Below are 24,850 nucleotides of genomic sequence, written 5' to 3'. Positions count from 1 at the left end.
GCACGTTAGAGCTAACATGTTCTGATGACCTCTAGAGCAACACATTCAAGAGTACACTGATCATTCAAGCAGATATTACATTTTCCTTTTGATCTTCATTGATCTGTTGTGTTTTGTATTCCCATCTGTACCCCTTTATTCTGCTTTTCTTGTCTAATTCTGAGAATCCTGCGGCACCAAAGATCATGTCATGATAATTTTCAACAGTGATAAGGGCATTTCTGGCTTTCTCATTAAATCTGAAAACAGAGGTGCCAAAGTGAGTAAAAAATGTGCACAGATGATATTCTTGTAATACAAGCCATATTCTGAAATGCTTAAGAAAAATATTTCCTCTTCAAACCAAAAAAAAAAAAAAAAAGCCAAAACGATCCACATATCAAACTGCTGAATGTACAAACATTATGTGGAAAAGTCATTTCTGGAATATCTGTCAAAGCTATTGCCGACAAACCCCGCAATGTATAGGGGTTACATAGTACACTCAGACATTTCAATTTTTCCAGAAATCAAAATTCAGAGGCTTAAATGCTGCATCTAGATGTTGGTTGCACAAATTTGCCCCCCTCCCCTAAAAAAAACCCAAAACAAACAAAACCAAAACAAACAAACAAACACACAAACAAACAAAAAATGAGCAAACACATTTTCTAGTAAATGCTCCTGAAAATACCTTATGATCTTCTCTCTGTCTATGTAGCACAGCTCCAAATGCAACTGGAAACTATGTTTTGACATGTGTTCACTTTTTGGATCTTTATTAAGGACAATCATCACTTCAAGTAATGCTAATAGTAACAATAACAGATAATGAAAATAATGCTTATTATTGAATGAAAAAAAGAAGAATATAAACAAAATGTGTAGGAAGAGATGCATTACACAGAACACTCTGCTTCATATGACAGGGTTGTGGAAAATCCAATGTGAAAACACAAACAAACACATAACAATAAACATTGTAACTATCATACTATAGCCCTACACAGTGGTGGATGGAGGAGGGGGTGCACCGGGCTCGCGCCACCTTTAATTTTTCTTAAAAGAAAAGAAAAGAAAAGAAAAGAAAATGCACGGGGGCTCATGTGCCCCTCTTTTATTTTTGATTGTATTGGCACCAGAAAATTGTGTTGAAGCAATTTTTTTTCTTTCTTGCTTGTCAGCTGATGAAACCCGGAAGTGGCATGAGAAATGGCATGGGGGCATTTTTAATTCATATTTTTTTGCTGGTCAGTTGATTAACTCGTTATGTGCCACGTTCGCACATCCGACTCAGTCGACGGCGTGCCAACTTCGCATATTCTGCTCAAACGCACAAACCCGCCCAAACTGATCGATAAATCGCCAAATGCCACAGGACAATGAAAGTGTTTCTTGTGATTCTGTTCCTCTCACATACAGCTTGCTTTTATGTGGTGATTGATGAGCAAGCAGTGTGCACTACTGGATTTGCGTGTTTTACTCTAAGATTCCACTGTTTTGTGTGCAAAAGTCATGCCTTAACAACAATGTAGCTACTGGTCATTTGAAAGAAAAACAATCATACAATTTTCATACAATTTACATCAAAGCAAAGCTTGGCATTTTCTCTACAACTGTGCTCATTACATGTCCAGCTTAACATAAGATTTATAAAAGTTACATATACATGAAAAACAAAAAGTTTTTCAAAAGGATGACTATGTTGGTGCCCCAGAATAATGTGGCACCAAGGGGGTCTCTGCCATGGCACATAAAGAGTTAAACCTGGAAGTGGCAGCAAAAAATATTTTTGCCCCCCTCCCAATCAAATGTCGAATGTTGACTAGAAAAGTGAAGGTGTTGCTTTAAAAATTAAAGATTTGTCCTCGGGATCCAGCTTTCCTAGACAAGCAAGTACATGAGACATTAAACTTCTCCTCAAGATCAAAGTTTTAGGTGCAAAATGTTACTAATTAGATTTGAAGGGTTAACTGCAAAATAAAACAAAGGGAGTTACAGGAATGAGAAGAGTATGATTTTCAACTATCAAATGCTGTAAAAATGAAGTTTCTTATCAAATGTTATAAAAGTGGAGTTTCTTATCAAATGTTGTGAAAGAGGAGTTTGTTATCAAATCTTGTAAAAGTGGGGTTTGTGAAATCTGACAATGTTGATATTGATGCAAACTGCAATCAACAGATATAAGTTTGTGGAATCAGGAAGTGTTTGCTTACCACGTGGCAGTGCGTGGCTGCAAGTCCATGTTGGCCCGGATAACATAGAGGAGGCATGACAACAATTTGATGGAAAAGTTGAAGAGGCGGATGCGCAAACCTGCAGTGAAGTGGAGATGAAATAGATGACAACCCAATGCACATTCAAAGAATATGTCTTGGTCTTGGTGAATTTACTTGTAAACTACACTTTTCTAACATGGTCATGAAGAGACAACTAAAATGGAATTTGCCACTGGGGAGTTGGACATCAATGCATTTCATTAAGTTGCAACGGTGTCTGAAATGTTGACTCTTTAAATAATTGGCAAACTGTTTGTAAGATTTACATTTTGCTAAACAAAAATCCTGATTAAACAATAAAATAAGTGTGATATATGGCTTATTGTGTTGCATGGGCAACTACAGAGGGTAGTCACATGGTCATATTGATACATGAACTGTACGAATGAAGTGTGAATTGGTTGTTAGAAATACTGCAGGTGTTTTACTTTGGATCACTGTGACATAATTACTCCTATTTTGCAGGTGTGAATTTGGTAATGTGACTGCCTACATTCATCAAAATCCTGTACTGACTCTACTTGTGTCTTTGTTTAAAAGCTGTGATCTTTGCAGTTTCATATTCACAAAACAGAGTTTTAAACATTTTTCAGTCTATCTCAAATGTTACTTCAAAAGTTAGATACTGGCATCTCTTTGCAACACTTTTGTGTTTCATTTTAGAGACTTGCTCTAACCTTCAGCTATAACATGGTGTGCACAACATATCTTGTGCTTGCTCTGTTGACTGCACAAAAAACATTGTTATGAAATACAGATTATAAACTTGACTTTGTTCTTTCTACATATTATCTCTCTTCATATGTGACAATGCAAATGGAAAGATAGTGATTATATTAATGTTGATGATAATAACATCATTGAAAATTGTGACATAAGAAACAAGAAGAAAATAAAGGAGTGGAAAAAGAAGAAGAAAAGAAATACATGCAATGTGCATGGTATGAATAACACAAAAATGTACACAGATGACTGAAACTTACTAGATCTCTGGTTCTTGATGAAGTATAGCTGAAGACGCTCCTTGAACGATTTCTCATCCACAAAGAATTCTACCCGCACTCTGGTAAAGAGAATAAACAGTGAATAAGTTACTGTTCCAGTTTAGGTCATTGAAGAGTTATGCCTCTTAACACAGATACATTCTTAAGTGCATTGGGTAATGATAATTACTACAATGAATATAAGACAGTATCTGGTGAGAGCAATGTACATGTAAAACCTGAATATATGCCAGTGGTTGGGTGAATTGTGTAAACACAAATGTAACAGCATCTTTTACATTATTGGTAATACTCCCTCTCCCCCCCCCCCCACACACACACACACATACACACATATTCACTCTCTCTCTCTCTCTCTCTCTCTCTCTATTTCAAGCTGTTTCCAACCCATTCCTATTATCTGTCATATATACCTATTTCCATGGTAACTCATGTATAGCCTTGAAATGAGACAATCATTCTATTTCAGACCAAGAGACAAATGGCTTGACTGCTGCACATTTTTTTCACAGTGGAGTAGCATCCAAAGGATTTGTGCAACTTCCACCCTTTCCCCAACAACAACAACAACAACAAAAGAATTGCTGTAAATACCATTGCATATCAATTTTTGAAGAGGAAAGGGACAGATCATATGGAACATTTCTTTAATATTCTAAAGTTTTGACTTTTCACACCACAAGATACTTCAAGCACAGAGCTAAAAAAAAACACTTGACTGTCGGCAGCCCTCTCAAGTAAACAGAATCTAGGCATTGAGACAATAAAACAAAAACAAAAAACACCCAAAACAAATAATAATTTCTTCTTTTGAATTTGGGTGAGTTTGCTTTGGAAGTTGTTGTTGAAATATCACTTGCTTCATTTGCAATGGAAGAGAACAAAAAATCTTGCAGCTACATAATCTGAAAGGTCTCAATTCTGACTGATTCTGGCAGAATCTACACCTACCTCTCCTCAAGTGCTTAATTTCCATGGTTACTACTACATGATAATGATAACAATAAAAACAAAAATAACAAAGTGAGCTGGATATTTCTTTCCTGTATTCTGCCTAATGACAGTAAGAGATAAACAGCATAAAACATAGTGATCCATCTCACTACAGCATGATGAACTATCAGGAGAATGCTTTTCTCCACAAAATTCTCCCCAGCTCCGAGGTGTTTTATAAAAGTCAACGGGGGTCAACACCATTTCTGCACCTGACAGAAGATACGCCGTGTCAATTCCAATTACGTCAATTTCTACTCTGCATAATCTTGGAGGATGAATAAGGATGCTACTGCGGTAGGTGGCATCACTTTACCCCGCACACAACCAAGATGAAGAAAAAAAATCAACACGTATACTCAAGAAAGATTCAGCACTGAATTTTGCATCTCTCTTCCCTAAAGCTACACTTTGAGGCATTAGTCTTGAAAGCTCTCATTAAAACATGCCCGAGGAGTTTCTCTGCTTTGTAGTTGCTGTTGTTGTTGTTGTTAATTTTGATGGTGATGGTATAGTGGTGGGGGGAACTTGAGAAAACAAAAGACTTCAAAACTCCCTCATTTGAGGACTTTGCAGCTTAATTCCCACCACTTTACATTAAGTAGGGAGAGACACAATCTTTCAAAGCAAGATTGATGTTAAGGTTGGTAATTTATGATTGAAACGTTTCTCCCTTTAGAAGAAAATAATCCCCCCTCCCCCCAAAAAAGAAAAGAAAAGAAAAAGAAAACATTCATGTTAAGACATGAAGGAACAAAAAAGAAGGTTGCTTCTGATCTAGACTGCATTAACTGTCACCAGACTGCTTGAACCATTTCCCTATTTGGCACTGAAAATAGAAAGCTTTCTTTGATTTGATGTGTGTTTCCTGTATAAATTCTTAAAGGCAGCATGCACATTTACATATGATTTGTGTCAAAACATGTAATGCTTAGTTTGTTTGTGGTATAATTAACCATAAAGTATCTATACCAAAAAATATAATTCACGATCTTAACAACAAGCATAAGAAAGAATAAATCTATTTATTGTGTTAAAAACATAACTGCCTTTAAAAAATGATAAACCTCATATTGAGGACTTTATTCCCTCAGGTTTATTGTTACAGCCACTGAATCATCCATCACAAAATTTGCACATTCTCTTGCAGTAATTCATGTACCACAGGATGGGCATATTTAACCCACTGAAGATGGACTGATTTTCCTGTAACACTCAATTTTCCATTTACCCCAGTCCGAGAATTCTTGGGGGTACTCTTCAACAGGTTAAGAACTGAAGCTCGATATGAATGGGAAAAATAACAGAGTCCAATGAGAAAACAATACATTACAGGTGACAGTGAAATGGGGTTGTCATGTATATCACGCTACATTCAGGTTGCCTGATTTAAAAAATATATAAGCAGCATTTTGTGACTTTATGCTGTTTCTTAGTTGAGGAAAGATTGTTTGCTTTGTTTTTGCTTTTGCTTTGATTTGTCGGTAAGTAAGAGTGTTTGTTACTTACATTTATCCCAATCTCTGTGATGTGACAAATGAGGGAACAGCACCACCACAAAGCTCTTTCAATAAATTTAGCAATTGCAGGGAGAACTTAATCACTGACAGGACCATGGGTAACATACAAACTTTCTCTCAGCCAACTTAATATAAAAAAGGTAACAATCACTAAGAAACAATTGCAACTACACCTTTAACTAATTATATTTATAAGTGCTAAATCATATCTCTAAAAAGTGATACTGTAAAACCACAGTTTTAGAACACATGAATATTTCATGAATTTTACAAGGGGCCAAGAGTTACATAATTAAAATGCACCAAAAAGTTGGTGCCTACAAAATAAATGCTCTAAATGCCAGTGGCAATTCATGGAAAACTTTATGCCATGAAAAAGCTTGTCAGTTCAATTCGCAAACATTTCTTGCTGTGAATATTTCTGGTTTTGCAGTACCGGTAATGCAAGGAGTTTGGTCTCTGGTTCTTGTTTTTATATATATATTTTTTAGGAAAACAAAAGATCTGCTCAGATGTCAGAGAAGGTTTCCAATGCAATGTCACTGAAAGTTATTAATTTGCTTTTTCTACTTGATGAAATCATTTTGAAATACCTCCCCCCCCCCAAAAAAAAAGAAGAAAAAAGAAAAATATATATATATATGGGTGAGAATTTTGAACGATGTACAATTGCCAATTTTCGTACCTTATGACATTCTTTCCCTTAGAACACGCCAGGATGATCTAAGAAACCAGATTTTTTCATGCCATCTCAAAGATTGGTAAATTTCCTTTCAGGAAATATATGGTTTGGTTGACTTTTGCCTGATATTTTTCATTTCACAAGGACTTAAAGCGTAAAAATACGGTAAAAACGCTATTTTCACAATAATTTTTGTTTTTCAAACTAGTGATGTGCATTTTAAATGGTACGTGGCATCTAATATCTGACCATGTTCTGGATCTGACATATCATGGTTATGTACCACAAAATTATAAGAACTTTATGAGCACGTATAAAATTACAGAGAACAATTGAAATATCAAAGTCCTATACAGACGAACGTCCGTGATGCTTTTATTTCTATCGCTGCTGCAAATTCTACTTTGTTGTCCCAACTGTAACGTATACGAAAATTTGGTGTTCCACCTAATGAACATATCCTGCAAAAATTGTACGTCTGCTGGCTGTACATGGGACGTAATATTCTTTCATGCAAAATTATACTCAGTTTTCGTCACGGACGTGCTTCCGCTATTTTCTAATAAAGATCGTAGCCCATGAAACGTTATTGGTGATATTGTTCTGAGTCGTAATCAACTAAGATCTAGCAACACGATAATATGTTTGTTTTGAGTTTCTGTCCATCCTTTGTCAAATAGGAACCGAAATTATATTTTTAGACGAACCTCCAAGAAAAAAAGAACGTCCGTGATGATTAAAACGTTTTCGAGTGGGACACCATCTTGCTTTGATGGCGAAGGTGCATTTTACCTTTGGCTCTCTAGCTGAGGAGCTGCATGCCATTTTTGGAGTGGACTGAGGTTCGTCCGCAGTTTTTTGACCATGCAATTCACCAAAAACCAAGCAAATAATTAACATTTTCTCTGAAAATTCACCTCCTGATCCCCCTCTGAGCAATACATATGTTGTAAGGATGTCAAATTTCTTATAATTTGCATTGATAATACCTTTTTAAATTTTTGAAAGAGTTAGGAAGGCTAGGTACTCTCTGCCGATTAGTTATCCGTCCTGGAACATGACCCTAGTAGTAGAACGAACGTCCGTTATAATTCCAGAGAACGTCCGTGACGTATGCAATCCCTCCGATAGGGATAACTTGTCCCGAAAGTGTCCTGTATTCTTTAAAACTTTTGGCTCGAATAGCGACAAATAAAGTTTTACAAAGTAGAAAATGAGTTTAGAGCAGTAGTTTCAGAATTTTTAAGGCGTTATGTGATCATGATGAACAAAAAAATTGAAAATTTACTCGCAATTTTACGCTTGCTTTCCCTCTAATTATACAAAAAACAGCTAAACACTTAAACAAAGTTATAGGAAAATGGAATTTTGCGTAATCTGTAATTTCTGTGCATTTAAATTTCTTTCTAATGAGGTTCTGGAGACAATTTGTACTGTTACAGGTTCTGAAAGTTTCGCTCACGGACGTTCTGTCAGAGAAAGGAAATTTCTGACAATTACAAATATATCACTGCACATAAGATTAATGTTAGTTGAAAATATTACCAAATCACCGAGCCGCTCATACCCGAAAGTGAATAGCGTTCAGCACTCAATTTACCTGTAATAACAAATGGAAAACGTTGTTTTCACGGATGTTCGTTGGTTGAATAAGTCAGTGGATTACATAGTAGGAGAAAGAGGATCAGTGCCACTTTTTAGTGACAGGTGCTCTAAGTGTTTATCTTTTGAGTATGGTAGCTGCCGTCTCAAACAGAACACATCCAGTTTTGGTCTCCATAACGGACGTTCGCTGTAATTGTTATGATATCAAATGCCTTAATTCATTCTTATTTTTCTCTTCATGACGATTTTTCTCTCATTCCCTCAATAGCCTGAACATGCTGCGACCAAACAGAAAACAAAAACAAAACAAAACAAACCAAAACAAATCCGAAAAGTGCTACGCAATCACATTCAGGATAATGACGGAAGAAGTCTGTAATGAGCATGTGTTGAATAAGAAACGGAACAGTTTCAAAAGGACGTGGAAGCAGTTGAATGAAAATGACTGAGAAACAGAGAAGGGATCGAGCTCCAACATACAGAGAAAGGAATTGCCAGTGCACTCCCGTTATACCAAATTCCTCTGGAGAAGTTTTCGTTTGTTTGTTTATGTTTTTTATTCATCGAAATGCCGTCACAAGCAAACAAAAATCATGCAGTATACAATTATTGTCTGATGAAAACACACAAATCCTCCGCTTATCATCACATGGTGTTGTTTTATACTCATCAATGAAAAGCAATATTCATTTGTAATTTTTTCCAAGATTTTTTTTTTTCATTTTACATTTAAGAGACAGAGAAATCGTCTGTGCTTTTGTGCTTACTTTGAAAACACATGTTATAAAAAGTAATGATTAAGAATAGGTTTAAGGTTGCACTTTGATACGTTCGCTCTTCCAAAGATTCGTTGCTCCGATGTCCAAAGGTTTGTTATTCCAAAATGAAAAAAAAAAAATTGTAGTTAATTCAGGAGGTTTGTTATTCGAAATGTTCTTCGAAAAATATATACTAAGGATCATTATTTTTAGGTCCGTTCTAAAAGTGGAATGGGCCTGATATTCGTTTAGGTGAAAACGGTTATTATGAGGTTTTGAAATTGGAGGATTTTAGTTGTTACCTTGTTTCTCCACATTTGGATGAGCGAACATAATTTTTCATGTTCCAATTAATAAGCCTTTCGGTTAACCTTCGGAGATTCCTATCATTTACCGAATAAAAAAGCTTCATAATTATACGAACTGTATCAATTTTCGTATTGACAAACTGTATGAATAACGAGCCTCCGAAGTGACGCGCTTCAAAAGGTTTGTTATAACAAACCATATGTGACCCGCTACAACAAAATGATCCTAAAGTCGGGCGAGGTCGATTATTTGAAAATTGCATGATATAATCCCCTAATCTTTCTGCTTTAAATTGATATATAACACATTTTATAAAAATAATCGGCTGCGGAGATATCGATGTTTAAAAGAGAGTATACTTAGTCTGGAAAATCACTGTTTCGAGAAAAGCGCCCTAAAAGTCTTCCTTTCGACGCAATCGCGATCAAGGGACACGCAAGTCAGTTTTCACCTCTGGACAATAGAAGGTAAGCCCTAGCAACCCCCGAAGAGTTCATTCAAGCACATCAGCGTCGGCGGTCTCCTCACCAACCAATCAGTGACCACGATGTGAGAAGCGGCTGAGCATAGCGCACCCTGCCCGCACGCACCAGTCGACTGGGCAGTGTGCGAGCTTCATGCTTCGGTTAGCAGCAAGCAGCAAACTGACCAATGAGATCACTCTGGTCGTTGTTAGGGGCGGAGCCTATCTGTGGCGCTCAATCCAAATTTTCGAACCAGTTTCTGCTTCGTTGAAATGCCAAAAAACATGGCTCAGCAAGACGCTATTTTTTAATCTTTCCTTTGATCATTTTGCTTCAAAATTTCGACAGATAGAAGACATGTTAGACTCCAATAATATATCAAAATCAGAAAATCGTAAGTTTCGACCAATTTTAATGCTCTGACTTCAAACTCGATTTTCGCGGCTTCGACCTTGAGCGACTTTAGGACATTTTTGTTGTAGCGGGTCACATATTGTATAATATCGAAGTCACAAACATCCATCCAAGTTATATGGACTTATTGTGTCTTGTTATGACGAAACTTCGCAGTATCGAACCTATTATCATTTCTGACTAATATAATAACACAAATTCTCCTCGGTAACAGTGTGTAACACAAAGAGCAAACACAGAGGGATTTCTTCCTAACGTATTCGTTTGCCCTCCCCAGCTAAACTTCGTATTTCTATAACGGAGCACATTTCTGTTGTTTTTCTATATTATTTCTTTGTCATAATTTTAGCTGTGACCATGTTCGTTATATAAAAAGCAAATTTTGCATTGTAGACTTTATATAACAAGTTTAGGACCTGAATATTTACTTCATGATCACGAAATTTTGATAGATATATTCGTTCTCAAGGATGGACTACGTCACTGAGATTACACGTACGTTGTACGTTCATTTACGAGAGATGGAAAAATTGTTTTCTTTGATTCCTCAGTATGAGAAGATAAACAAGCTTATATAATTGAGAATTGGTGAATTGGTAATATCTATTCAGGATTTTGCAAAGGAGTTTGTTCTTGACATGAAATTGCTGTTTGTTGTGAGTAGAATGCGTTTCCAACTCAAGAGAGCTGCATTGTTCAATATCTTGTTTGTTCCGAACGTCCGTGAGCTACATGCGAACCTCCGTGATGAAAACTATGCTATGTTTGTTGGGTTATAGAGACTGCCCAGATGAGATACATCTTAAAAAGGTATATTATTATTTGGGAGTGAGGATTAAAGTATGGGATAGTGAAATAAGAGGTGAAAATATTGAGTTTCTGTAAAATGCGCGTAAAGTTAAGAAAGTGTTTAGCGGAAGAGCAATATTTCCACAGAAATGACGAATTTAGTTAAATCATCAGTTGTCTACCATTACGTACAGGTTAAGAGTACAACCTTAATATTCTGCAATCACGTACACATGTCCCTTAAGATATTTCGTTAGGATTTTGAACTGAATCAGATCTTTGGAAACTATGTTAAATGGTATTCAAATGTATGTGCAGTACTATTCCCCACGGACGTTCGCTGCTCTGGACATGATAAACTTCAGCGGTGAATAAAAACTTGTTCCTCTGGGAAAATCCTAGTATAATTGTGTTCATATTAAAGCTTGAGTTATACTCTTTCAGGTAAGATGAATGATTTGGAGAATTTCCTACTTTTTAAATTTTGCCTTGTTTTGGCTCAATTGTACATCGTTCAAAATTCTGACCCATATATCTATACAGCAAAATTTTCAAACTTTCCATCCACTTTACTTAAACTTTGACATTTCACACTTACATTTAATTTGTTACTTTTTACCAGTTAAGGCCATCATGAAAGTAGGAGTTTCAGTCTTTAACATTCTCAAAACACAAATGATACAGAAAAAATAACATATTATATGTTTCTTCTCCAAAATACACTGTCAACTGAAATAAGACATGTCTTGTTTTGTAATTTATTTTCACTGTCATGTAAATCTGTTGTTTATTTGGATGTCTTGTAAAGGAAACCAGCTGTAGGCCTACAATCAGGTAATCCTAGCAGCTAGCTGTCAGATTGATTTGCCCTTGTAGCTGAATTTCCTCTTATCTTCCCTGCCTGTTTCACCCCCCCCCCCACAAACTATATCTTTAATAAAAATACACACACACATCATTTTAAACTAGAAATGTCGCTACAGCGACTGGTTATACCCCCGCCAAACAACATTTCATAAGCTTTGGTCAAAAAACTGAGGAAGTAGTTAAATCCGCAAGATCTTTCCTTGATCTTCTGCCGTTAATATGCCGTTACCATGGCAACGTACTTTCGGGTACTGTCGAAAAATGCGTCTTGCACATCTACAACCAAAGGCACACATCTGTACCAAGTTTCATGGAAATTGGGCAAAAACTGAGGAAGTAGTTTGCAACACAAAATTTTTCCATCATTTTGGCTCATAATATGTGAGCTGTTACCATGGCAACATACTTTTTGTCACTGTCAAGAAATGTGTCATGCTGACCTATATCCTAAGACAAACATTCAATATGAATTCCATGAGAATTGGAAGAACACTGATGAAGCAGTTTTGCCATGAAGCATTTTGCCCTATACTTTACCAATAACATGCCGTTACCATGGCAACGCACTTTTTGCCACTGCGGAAATATGTGTCTTGCACATTAACGTATTCAGATGAACATCTGTACCTAATTTCATAAAAATTAATCAAGAACTGTGGGAGTTCGCGACGCAAGATTTGTACCCATTTTTGCCCATAATATGCCGTTACCATGGCAACGTACTTTTGGGTACTGTCAAAAAATATGTCTTGCACATCTACAACCCAAGGCACACATCTGTGCCAAGTTTTATGGGAATCGGTTGAAAACTGAGGAAGTAGTTCGCGACGCAAGATTTGCAACGGACCGACCGCCCGACCGACCGCCCGACCGCCCGACCGTCCGCTGATTCCTATATACCCCCTTCAAACTTCGTTTGAAGGGGGTATAAAAAATGAAAATACACACACACAGAGTAACACACACATGGTTCTTGGTAACCTAGCAAATATGGCAAATGAATGTGATTAAGCATCCGGGGCACATAGTAAAAATATGCTGTGCATACGCCCGCAGGCTATAACGACACCATGTACAAAACTCGGCATAAAGTTGCATTTAAATTGCTGAGCCACAATGGTACTTCCATGGAAAGGTGAACATTTCAAGTCGCACTACTACTTTTGTCTTTTCAGACTAGTATGTTTCTTTTAAAAACATGTCTTTATCTCTATGTAAACAAAAGGGATCAACAGAGGACTTATGTCAATATTACTGTAAAACAAGGAATGTTCGCAAGCATTTTATTTTTGCAAATTTCGCGAGCAGCAACACAAAATTAAAATGCACACAAAAGTTCTTACCTACACAATATGCATTGGATGCCAGTGCCAAATTGCAAAAATTTCATGCTGCGAGAAAGGCCGTTGGCTCCAATTCGCGAAATTTGCATGCCACGAATATATCGTGTTTTATAGTAATCTCAAACTGTCAAGATTTCTCCTGTTGCAACAAGGTTATTGGGAGACAGTTCTGTGGTAACTATGTTTGGCCATAAGTTTGTGTCTGGAAAATAAATATATTCATTCCTTGATATCAATTTCACGATACTCTTCTGTAGTAGAAAAATGTTCTTTACCCCTCTTTATCCATTCTAACAGAACTGATAATGACTGTTTACAATTCAAAAAGTACCTTGAACAAAGTCTTTAAAACCACTCAACATATGGCATGTGTAGATTTAGCGATTACCTGCTTGCCTTTAACCTGCATGCTACGTCAATTACCTGTCCAAAAGTTTGTGGGTGAAATTTGAGCATATCTGAATTGGCACAAAAATGGTTATCAAAACAATTCTTTTTTTTCCTCCCACACATGAATGCCATGTCAAACATACTTATTAGAAAAACATAGTATTTCCCAAAGACCTACTAAACAGCATCTATTTGCACATCACTGAAATGAACGGAAAAAAATATGTTCCATTTTGTTTTGGATATTTCTTAGCATGATTTCTCATGAAACACATGGGAAAGCTACTACAAGATTGACAGCTTTAATTCCCATGCAACACACTTGGCAAGCATTTCACAGCCTTTGCAATCTTACATCCAATATATAAAATGCATCACTCACCATTATAATGATATATATCTAAAATGTCACAAATTTTTCTCTATCTGCCCCGAGGGGGGAAAAGATGGACATTCATCGTACATATACATTGTATACTCAGCCAATTCTCTGGATTATAGACTCTTCATCACAGGGAAAACTTGAAATACAATCTAACCAGAGCTACCAAGTCTCACGCATTCTGCGTGAGACTCAAGCATTTAAGGGCCGTCTCACGATCTCACGCATGGCACCCATTTTTCTCACACATCGGGCGAAATCTGCAACTTTGGCCTATAATAATGAGCATAGCTCAAAAGATTAAAGTGATAGTTGCAATTGAAGGTACATTTCCCTTTTTTCTTTCAATATAAGTAAAAAATGGTCACTTAAGTATGCACCTGATCGCACCATTAACTCTTAATGTGCCACGTTCGCACGTCCGACTCAGTCGACGCCATGCCAACTTCGCATATTCTGCTCAACAAACAAAGCTGCCAAAACCGATCGATAAATCGCTAATCCCGCGGTAAAATCAAAGCGTTTCTCGCGCTTTTGTTCCTCTCTCATACGGCTTGCATTCTATGTGGTGATTGACTATCAAGCGGTGTTCCCAACTAAATTTGCGAGTACATTCTTAGTTTCTGTCACTATTTTATGTGCAAACGTCATGCCTTTACAGTAATGTAGCAATTGGTGATTCAAAAGAAAAAAATGAAAATAGAATTGTTATACATTGTATATGGAAGCAAAGTTTGGCATTTCTTCTTTAACTTTGCTCACTGTTATGTCCAGCTTAAAAGAAATTTGTAGAAGTTATACAGATTTGAAAAACATAATTCTTTCTCAAAGCATGACTACCTTCATGTCTCAGAATAACGTGGTACACAGGGGGTTTCCACCATGGCACATAAAGAGTTAAGAGCTAAAAATTGAAAAAAACTCCCTACCGTGGGAGGCCACAGGGGGGAAAAACCCCTCCCACACCCTCGCTTGCTGGCACATTCGCGCGCCGAGATGCCGAGCGATGCCGAGTCATGAAAATCTCACTCATAAAAAATTTTTGAACTTGGCATCCCTGTCTAACTCTAGTACTCAAATAATTAATACTATTTGAGACTTCTTGACAATATCATCACATCATAAAGAAGAGAGAAAGAGAGATACAAAAAAAAACAACCTAAGTTGCAGCATGATCTTTGAAAAGAGGAAAGAGTTCCATGTGTGAAGCTAAATTATCATTGCTAAATGTGAATATATATTTTTAAAAATCAATAAATCTAACAAAAAGTCAACGAAATGAAAAAAACAACAACAAAACAACAAAACTCAAGTTAGGAAAAAGCCTGGTATTACTGGACTTTAGATTATACAGTAAAACTATTTATTTCAGTTATTTCCAAAGAGGCAGAGAGACAGAGGAAAAAAAATGCACATAGTTCAGACAGGACTTGAATAGGTACAAATAACTGTCCCAGGAATGAACATTATAATAGGCCTACACCTGTAACAGAACAGCATTGAAAGCAAGTTAAAATAGCTTTGGGTAAGAACGACAAATTTTGCGTGAAGTGTATAGTATGAGTCCAGATGGTGTTAATGTTTGGTGGTAGAAGTAAGAATTTCAGCTGTAAGTAGTAAAACAAAAGGATAATCCTAACAATTAACAGACTTAGAGGCCTTTACGGAATGATTACACATTGAAAGAACTCCTATGGTTACAACAATCATTTCATCATCATGACAAAGAAATACTGTTTTTTTTTTGTTTTTTTTGTTTTGTTTTTTTTTTGGGGGGGGGGGGTTTCGGGGGGCACTCAACCAGGTAAGTGAATTTTGAGATTTTAATTCAATCAAAATAGAATAATCAGAACACACAGAAGCATTACATAAAACAAACAAACAAAAAGTGACTTCATTTTTGCACTATAAAGTTTCATTTGAACGAAATCCAGGAAATGTCATACCACAAAATTGTCCACTCTTCAGTAATTTGTATATGTGAGCAATGTGTACAACAGAGTGTGTGCTTGAGCATTGTGATAAAAGTACTATAATGTACATATGTATGCATGTGTACATGGAATAAAAATGTTTTTGCAGCTTGCCTGGGGACTGCATTGAAGGGCATTGTTTATGATTGTACATAAATGTATAATGCACATATATGAGTGCATTTGTCTTGGCACTGAAACAAAGGGAAAGTGTGTGTATTTGTGCATTATTGCAACTCATAAATGGGGGAAAAATGTGCGTTGCTGAGACAAATAATGTACTACTTTTTCCATCAAATGGATGCACTGGAAGCAAACATCTGGCTTGCAAGACTAATTGTCACAGGTGCACACCTTCAACACTTTAAGAAGTAAACAAGAATGTACATTGCAAATAATTGGTTCCTGCAGAGAATGCAAATGACACAGGTGTAGAAACATCTGGAAACAAGACTGTAAAATACATTGGAGAACAGGTGTGAAAACATATATTGACACCTGACATTTTGGAATTTCACTACCTTACTTACAACAGGTGCAAAACATTTTCTAATTAGTAAACAACACTGTTTATTACATATGGCCCACAGAGTACCCAGTGATGAGGTCACTGTCTTTTGTTATAGCTTGGGTTGGAACCAGGTGGATCATTGTTAGCAACAATAGTGTTCACAGGTGTTTTCGGCTGGGTGAGGTTGTGTACAACCAGTTTCCTTGGCAATGAATAACATGAAATCACAATTTGGTCCTATATTTTTTCCAACAGTATCATGAACATGAATCTATTGCATCCATGTATCATTTGTTGCTGTTGTTGAGCCCCAACATTCCCTGCAAAAAACAAATAATAATAACAATAATAATAATAATGAATAAATAAAAAAAAATAACTGAATGATATATTGATTTTTTTTTCTCTTGCCTGATAGTTAGGCCCTATGCCACAACAAATGTACTTTTTGGATGGCGAGGGAATACAGTTTGAAGAACATGACACATGCTGTGACTGTAAACTAGGACTTGCTAGAAAGGAGTTTGGAATCATCAGTATGCATGCAGCGACCGGCAGTTCCTGCATTGATTCCTCTTTTGCGAGTGCATTACCTACCTCCTGGGAGCATATTGCATTCCCCACCTAACAAGAGCCTTTGATCTGTGCTTTAAGGCGAACAGGAAAGAACGCTTCAAAGTGCTCCTCTGCCCCCATCCCCCCCCCCCCCATTTCAAGCTCACCTGAAATGCCAGCTCATCACCCCTCCCCCCCCCCCCCCCCCCCCTCCTCACTGCCTAGGATGCAACAGGGGCTAAGCTAAGCAGTGGTGAGACGTCCCATCGGAATACAAATTGGCACATCAGTGCCACTGGGCCAGTCGATCAATCCTAAAGCCGGGACTGGGAAAGAATATTCAAAGTCACTAGTTTACAAGCCCCACAGCAAGTGGTGTATTTGAGCTGCTTTTTTTTTTTTTTTTTTTTGGCACAAACACTGAACTGAAGATGGATATTGGTGCTGAGAGACAGTAAACACTGATAAATCACCTGGGCAGTACCTGACAGAAGGACGCTTAAGGAAGATGTCCAAACAAGGACAATTTTAATCATTGATGAGCAAAGAGAGCTGTAAGGTCTGATATCAGGATACTTTGAAGTCTGTATCCTCTAGAGCTAGATTTGACACTTGAAAGTCTTTATCCTCAAGACCTAGATTTATTTTAGCTATATTCACACTGTTTATGTCTTTCTTTCTTTTTTTTTCTTTTTTTTTTGGGGGGGGGTGGTTAACTTTTCTAGGAGATTGATGCTACAAAATTCAAGCAAACATTTGCCCTTCAGGTAGGTCTTTGCTAAATTCAAACAACAGTGAGTCAGAATATTTCTATTCCAAAATTACATTATTATCTTCTTTTTCTTTTAACTATCTCCCCTGAAATTGTAGCAAATGCATCTGTGGCACCTGTTTTAGATTTATACTTGTCCAGACAATGTGCTCAATGAAAAAAAAAAAAAAAAACTCTTGTAGAACAAATGAAAGCAGCTGTTTAGTCAAATTATATAAAGTCTCATCATAATTCATATAGTCATTTACCAATTGGCAAGCACATGTATTTTCCCCCCTTTTTTTTGAGAGAGAGAGAGAGAGACGAGGATATAGAGCACAGACTTAAAGTACACTGTAGTTTGAAGGTGGTTATTTAGTCCAACCCAAAAACAAGCATGCGAAGATTGAATTGTGACAAGCAGTGTCTTACATTTTAAATTCAGGAATGCTTCTCCTCTAGACTGGAGTGTGTGGCATGTTTTGTTTTGTTTTACAAAAAGATTTTTTTTTTTAACAAATAGAGTATCTATTGCCAATTTCATATCTTCTTCTGATAGCAAACATGAATATGTAAATTCTTTCAGCTACAATGACTGCCTGCATTCCCCCATCCCCAATAGTGTTCTCAACAACTGCTGACAAAAATTAGTGATGAGAATTAAAAAAAAATATTGATAATGCAGACAAGCCAATATTTTGGATTATATTCACATAAATTAGGACTTTTGGTCTTAAAGAAATGCTGATCTGAATAAATAAATCTTACCATATTTTTTTCCAGAAAATCCACCGCACAAACTTTAAAATATGCATTCTTTTAAACCCATGCACACTAGTTGCCCATATTACCTTATTAAATTGATAAGTTTAAAAATCAGGCAGGAACAAAAACTGCATCATTAATTTATTTCTAAAGGTATAGACAAGCTTTGGTTCTCTCAGAAGCTATTTTTAACACAGGCACAACATAGACTGATTCTAACCCTTAAACCAACCCATTCATCAGACACGGTCTTGCTGTGAAGTATGAATCCATAGGAAGCTGTTTTATGAAAGCACACTCTTTTCTGCACTGCTATATATACACACACTACACCAAAAGGGCCATCAGGTTATTTACATGCCTCCAACGCTGGCCTTGGATAAAGGTTATTTTTGGCCAGAAATTGTGCCCTTCCTGTCAACGCTGACTATAGAAGTTTGCATCTGACCTCATAAAAACCCACCTCAACACAAAGCCTTAAAGGAACTGTAAAGTACTAGTTGAGGTGAGGATTCAGGTTCATAACATTTTTGGTGAGATGATAAGAAACCTCTTATGAAATATGAAAGAGTATGTAATTTCAAGAAGGATTCAACATTCAATTTATGAAAATTTGCCTTGAAATGGCTGAGGTATCAGAAAGTGATCCTAATAAAATTGTCACACCACAACTTTTGTTAGGATCTTTTTGTTTTACCTTGTTTTTAGATATCTCACTTATTTCAAAACCGATTTTCATCAAATAAACTTTTGAGTCCCCTTACAATTGTATGCTCTTTAACATTTCATAGAGTGGTTTCTAAATATCTTGCAAAACATTACAAGCTGAATCCTCGCCTCAACCAGTACTGCACAGTCCCTTTAAAAGGGTGTACTAGTAGTCATATTCAAAGATGCCTCCTTCCAAATCTCATGGCCGGCGGAACCGTGAGGGCCGTGGGGGCTCAGGCCCCGACACTTTTTGTGCGCCATTCAAAGGAATATATAAGGTGTCATCACTTTGGACCCCCACACTTTTTTTTTAAACCCGGAAGTATGTAAGTAGCACTAAATAGAAATAGATAGAGATCTTTAGGTGTGAGCACGGTAAGGTAATGTTTTTCCATTGAAGACCTTTTTTTTTTTTTGCTTGTCAGCTGAAGAAAACCCGTAAATGGAAGATGAGCTGAGGACATTTTTTTTTTTTTTTTTGAAAACGCTCCACCGGCCCTGAATCTATCTAGTAAAAATAGTCTTATCCGAAGCATTGCACACTTGCTCCTGGGCAAGAAAGAAAAAATGACTTCAATGATATATAAATCGTTGTCATGGTAAAACAGGCCTTGAGGACATCTTGGACATTCATTACGATTGTTGAAGAAAGCCTTAGGCATGCATAAAATGTGAATGTATTGTAGAGCTGGTCTGTACAACCATACTGGCTATGAAAGTGAACACCTCCATACGCAAAAAAAGATACGACAGAAATAGTGCAGTCACTGCCACTTTATCAGGACTCACATGAATTGCAATGGCAATGTACAACATTTTATTACGTTTTTGGACATATTTTTATATACTTGTACAAGGTAAAAGACTTTAATAGTGTAAATATATTTTCGAATTTAATGAAGAAAATTTAATAGATTTTGGAAAAAAGCTGGTTATAAATATTGGACAACCTTGTAGCAGTCATGGAAAGTAAGTGTACACTCAAATATTCAACAATAGATGTAGAATTCAAATTCAGATTCAGATTTATTGCTTGATGAGGTGTTTATTTTATGTAATGCATTGAGCTTCCTATGTCCAGCCTAGTCCTTTGGTGAAACATGCTTTTTAGTCATTTATTGCGGACATCTATGGCTGCTGTAAGTCTACCAATGTAACAGTCCATTTGTTTGGACAGAGCTCTTTCCATTAAAGTGGTGGCAACTGTACTTTCTTCAATTAGCACATTATCACACATGAAGGGCACTCGGCTTTAAACTAACAAGACTGTGTGACATCCACTGATCATGATTAATGAGTGGAGGCTACCACACTGGGTTGTTCTGTAAACATTTCAAAATATTTACATCCACTGTGAAATGAAAATAATGAAAAAGAACATGCTGTTGATTGAGGCGATATAAAACAGGTAGACAAGGGAGTATGCAAGCAAAGGAATGGCTCAAGAGTCCACCCGTGTGAGAGTGCTTTCTGGGGACCGTTTCATGAAACTTTTTGTCAGTGATTTACACTGACAACTGTTAAAAGCTACTGAAATCCTTGCATCTGATTGGCTGATAGCAAATTTGTCGGTGAAAACCTCCGACGAACTCGTTGATGAAACGCTCCCCTGATGTACAAGTACATCGTCCTCCAGTACATTAATGTCATTTGGTGTTCAGGGTCGATTGATTCCATTTCACTTTCACCATTACAAGGGGAGTGCAGTTTAAATCGATGGGATTTACAATTCAATATGATTCAATGTCTATCTGATGCTATGAAGTCCTGTTGAGCATAAACAGGCATTGCCAGAGTACTTCATGCCATGTGCAAAAAGAAAAAAAAAATATTTTACCAAAGCACCCATATCCTCTTGTGTCTAAGTTGCAAAAATGAAAGTACATTTTGAATAATACATGAAAGGAATGAAGTAGAAAATAACACCTTGTAAAATGCAAAATATTTTTCTTATGTTTCCAGAACAATGTCAACTGAGACAAAGGTAGCTGATGCTCTCTGTCCACTGTCGTGCAATCGATTACACGAGCCACAATTTGCCAATAGTAGCTGATCGTGGAATTTTTGTTTATATCTATTACAATTTCTGCCGCAAGTGAAATCACGGCCTGAATTGTGGAGTAATCACAGGGACTGCAACAAATCTAGCTGATCTTTTGGTCAGTCATGGTAATTGTGTTGATCACAGACGATTTTTGAATCACCCAAAACTTTCTATGATCACTGCCATTACTAGTACCATGACTGACCGCAAGACCTCATACATTGTGTTTATTTGGGAGCAATCTGGAGCCAAACTTTTAACATTTACGCAGAAATTATTCACACTCACTGCAGAGCACAAACTGTTTTCTTTTCCTGCATGTTGTAAGTGCAGACCAAACTTTTACTGCATAATGTATCCTACAGTAGACATACAAATCATTGTATTTCTAACCCAATTTCACCCATACTATCTCTCACACATATGTATTTGAAACAATGGAAATTATATTCTTAAACTATATTAGGAAATAAATACATGACTACGTTTGTGTCAAAATTGCATGATTGCAAAAAACAAACAAACAAACAAAAAACAAAAGACTGTAGTACAACATTTCACCAGACGATATGCAATATTTCATTTATCACAAAATAGTTAACATTAATCTACCTGTTGAGGACGGTTTGATTTTGCTACAACATGCACTTCCCATAGACACCTGCCCAAGTATACTCGGGACTCGTCCTCAATGGGTTAACAGGTGGCTTGATATGGAAAATTGGTAACACATACACAGTAAATCAATGTATAAATCATAAAATCTGCAGATTTCAAAATTGACCCTATCCCATAATTCTGCATCCTGTTTGGTCTGTACAGACTTTCCTTTTCTACAGGGCTGCTGAGCCTGGATGCCGGCAAGCTGCTAATTTGTGAACCCAATGTACCTAATTAGGCTGTAAATCCAATTGATGAAGAGCTAATGTGGAGACAACTCCCAAAATTACTTAAGGGGAATTTGAAGTCACCCATGTCAGCCTGCAGACATTACAATTAGCTTCCAGCAAAAAAAAAACACTGCTAGCTTTAAGATGTTATTCCTGTTTGGTTAACCTCGACATCAAGTCACATCTTTGCTACTTTTCCACTCTGCTTTTGGCTCCTTGAGAAGAAGAAAAAAAATCTTTTTCAGCATACAACAGTCCTCTTTTGCTTGAAATTGCACTCATTAACTGATATACATTTTGATTTGTTTGACACTCTCTTTTTTGTCATTTAATGGATCTCAATGACAATTTGTGGCAGTCTTCAGAAGTCTATATATATATCCACTCAGTCCCACAGGTCTAATATCTGGTTGGGTTTCAACTACGCAAATGCTGAGGTAACTCCAAAACCAGGAAAACCTTCAGTTGGTTTACTGACAACACTGTCAACCCGTTGAGGAAAACACGCATTTCCTACACAGGGGCAGATCCAGGAATTCCGCCAAGGGGAGGCGCCTTTACAAAATTAAAGGGGTGGGAGGCGCACGCACCCCACCCCCATTTTTTTCTTTTTATTTATTTTGTTTTAACAAAAAAAAATAAAGGGGGGGGGGACCCCCACCCGGAGCACCCCCGCATGGATCCGCCACTGCTACAGACACTTGCTCAAGTATACTTGGGACTCTTCCTCAACGGGTTAACAACAGTTCACTTCAACTGTCACATATTTCCTTTTGTTAATGTGATGTCTCTCTCTCTCTCTTTCTTACTGTATTATCGGAAGATCTTCAAAAAGGACATAGGGCTATGTCAAATCTTTCTTCTACAGCTCTACCATTTTTAGAACATCATTTTACACTCTCATCAATGCTTTATTTATCTGAGCATATTCTATAATGAGCTTTGGGGTTTATGCAACTTGAAAGAAACTTAAAAAGAACAAAGAAAATACTAATTGTATGAATGTACCAAACATGAATTGATTTATTCTGAATTAAATCTTCACCAACCATATCTGCTGGAGAAAATCCGCGGTAAATGCCAATTCCTTGCCTGTGATGCGCTAGCAGTTAAGTTTGTCGGACAAGACGGCAAGGGATATATGAATATGGTAAATTAGATTAGAATCAGCTTGAGGGGAGCAGTGTTTTGCAGGCAAACAAGGAAATTAAAATGGCTTATTTGGGTCAGTGAAAGAGGCGGTGCACCAAAGGGCATCTCTCTGCCAATGTATAATTAGATTTTATGGCATGAGCAAGCCATAATTTCCACACTTCTGAGGAACGTTTTGTGAAGTTTGTTTTGTACAGGGAGGAGGAGTAGTACTACAGAGTGATATCTTTCTTGTCTTGAGATACCAGGCATATTACAGGGATTTGCATGCAACACCTGCTCAATGACCTCAGGCTAGTTGAAAACAAACAAACAAACAAACAAACAAACAAAAACCCTCTTAACCTGTTGAGGATGGACAGATTTTGCTGTAACATGCATTTCCCATATAACAGGGATGATATTTAGGTTTGTTGAAAAATCAGAAATCCAAAGTTTCAGATGATTTTGATACACAGAAAAAAGCAAAACGTGTATTGACTTGAGAACAAAAAAAAAAATGAAATCAGATTTAGATCTACAGAATATCATGCCTGCATAAACACTTGCCCGAGTATACTCGTCTTCAACAGGTTATCAAAGTAAGTTCCTTTTTTCCTCCTATGTCATATGATTTTATATCGATTTGTTTTCCACTTTTCCACTTGCTGCTTTTTTTTACTTACCCTCAAGTTAATTTGCAAATCACAATAATTCATCTATTTTTGTTAATGTTATGAAATTATTCATGCAAAAAAAAATGGTAAATGAATCGAATACAACTTGAAACACAGGGACACTGTTCTTTTCTGTTCCTATGTTATCTGGTTACAAATGTATAGGTCTTCATATATTTGCATAGAATATAGCTGTTTGAGCATATAATGCATAATAAAGTCTATGTATTATGTAGCTACAATAAATCTGTTTTATTATATTGTCTGACAAAGGACAGTCAAGCCAAAAGCATGGAATCATAAATGATTGGATAGGGCAACACCAAAGTGGCACCTCATTACTTCTCCCCTCTATATCTGATATGTTTGTGTGTGAAATACACATACAGTGTAATTCCAAAAGAAGCCCCAGAAGCTGTCTTGGGATTTTGTTCTGAATTGGATCTCTAAAATGTTACAGTTATTAAGGGTACATGGGATAATTCCAACACTTTCTAAATGTAAAGCTCTCTTGATAAAGGAACCAGCTGTCATGTGTGTCTAATGACCCATATTTGAGTGAGCATCATGGTCTGTCTCGAAATTTGCAGCAAATCATTGCTGTCCATTTGTTTGAAATATGAAATTCTGGTTGTTATTGCTGTTTTTTTATGTTAAAGAAGAAATGTCAGCCTTTTTTTCAAACTGAATATCCATCCCATTAAACCGTTGAAGACAAATCCTGAGAATACTCGGGCAGGTGTCTGTTGGAAATCAGTCCATCTTTAATCAATGAAGAGGGAATTTTCTGATGTCTGTCTCTTGGCCACTGAAACATGTCAAACTATTCCAGGCTAAATGGACAGTGGTCACTGGGGTGAGAGCTGAAGGACAGTTAGCATAGTGGACATGTCAGAAATGCCTCTTAACCCATCGAGGATGGTTTGATCTTGCTACAACACACATTTCCCAAAGACACCTGCCCAAGTATACTCGAGACTCATCCTCGACGGGTTAACAGAGCAGACAACATGCACTGGTGGTATAGTTTTGGAGGATGTAGGCATTCATTGGATGTCTGAATA

The 24,850-nt window shown here is 36.9% G+C and overlaps 1 protein-coding gene across 1 annotated transcript in view; it reads right to left on the bottom strand.

Moving 5' to 3' along the window:
• Positions 1-24,850, bottom strand: part of LOC139712133 (potassium channel subfamily T member 2-like) — a 276,426-nt gene that overhangs the window by 55,195 nt on the left and 196,381 nt on the right. The window contains exons 2-3 of the mRNA XM_071623967.1: positions 3,242-3,321; positions 2,196-2,295 (exon numbers count right to left, since the gene is read on the bottom strand). Coding sequence (XP_071480068.1) covers positions 2,196-2,295; positions 3,242-3,321 — 180 coding nt within the window. The remainder of the gene's footprint in view (positions 1-2,195; positions 2,296-3,241; positions 3,322-24,850) is intronic.

The sequence above is a fragment of the Diadema antillarum genome, unplaced genomic scaffold, assembly GCF_040938485.1.
Source record: "Diadema antillarum isolate AM-2024a unplaced genomic scaffold, OU_Dant_1.0 seq00001761_RagTag, whole genome shotgun sequence".
NCBI lineage: Eukaryota > Metazoa > Echinodermata > Echinoidea > Diadematoida > Diadematidae > Diadema > Diadema antillarum.
The sequence above is the reverse complement of the archived record's forward strand: the minus strand, read 5'-3'. Positions and strand labels throughout refer to the sequence as shown.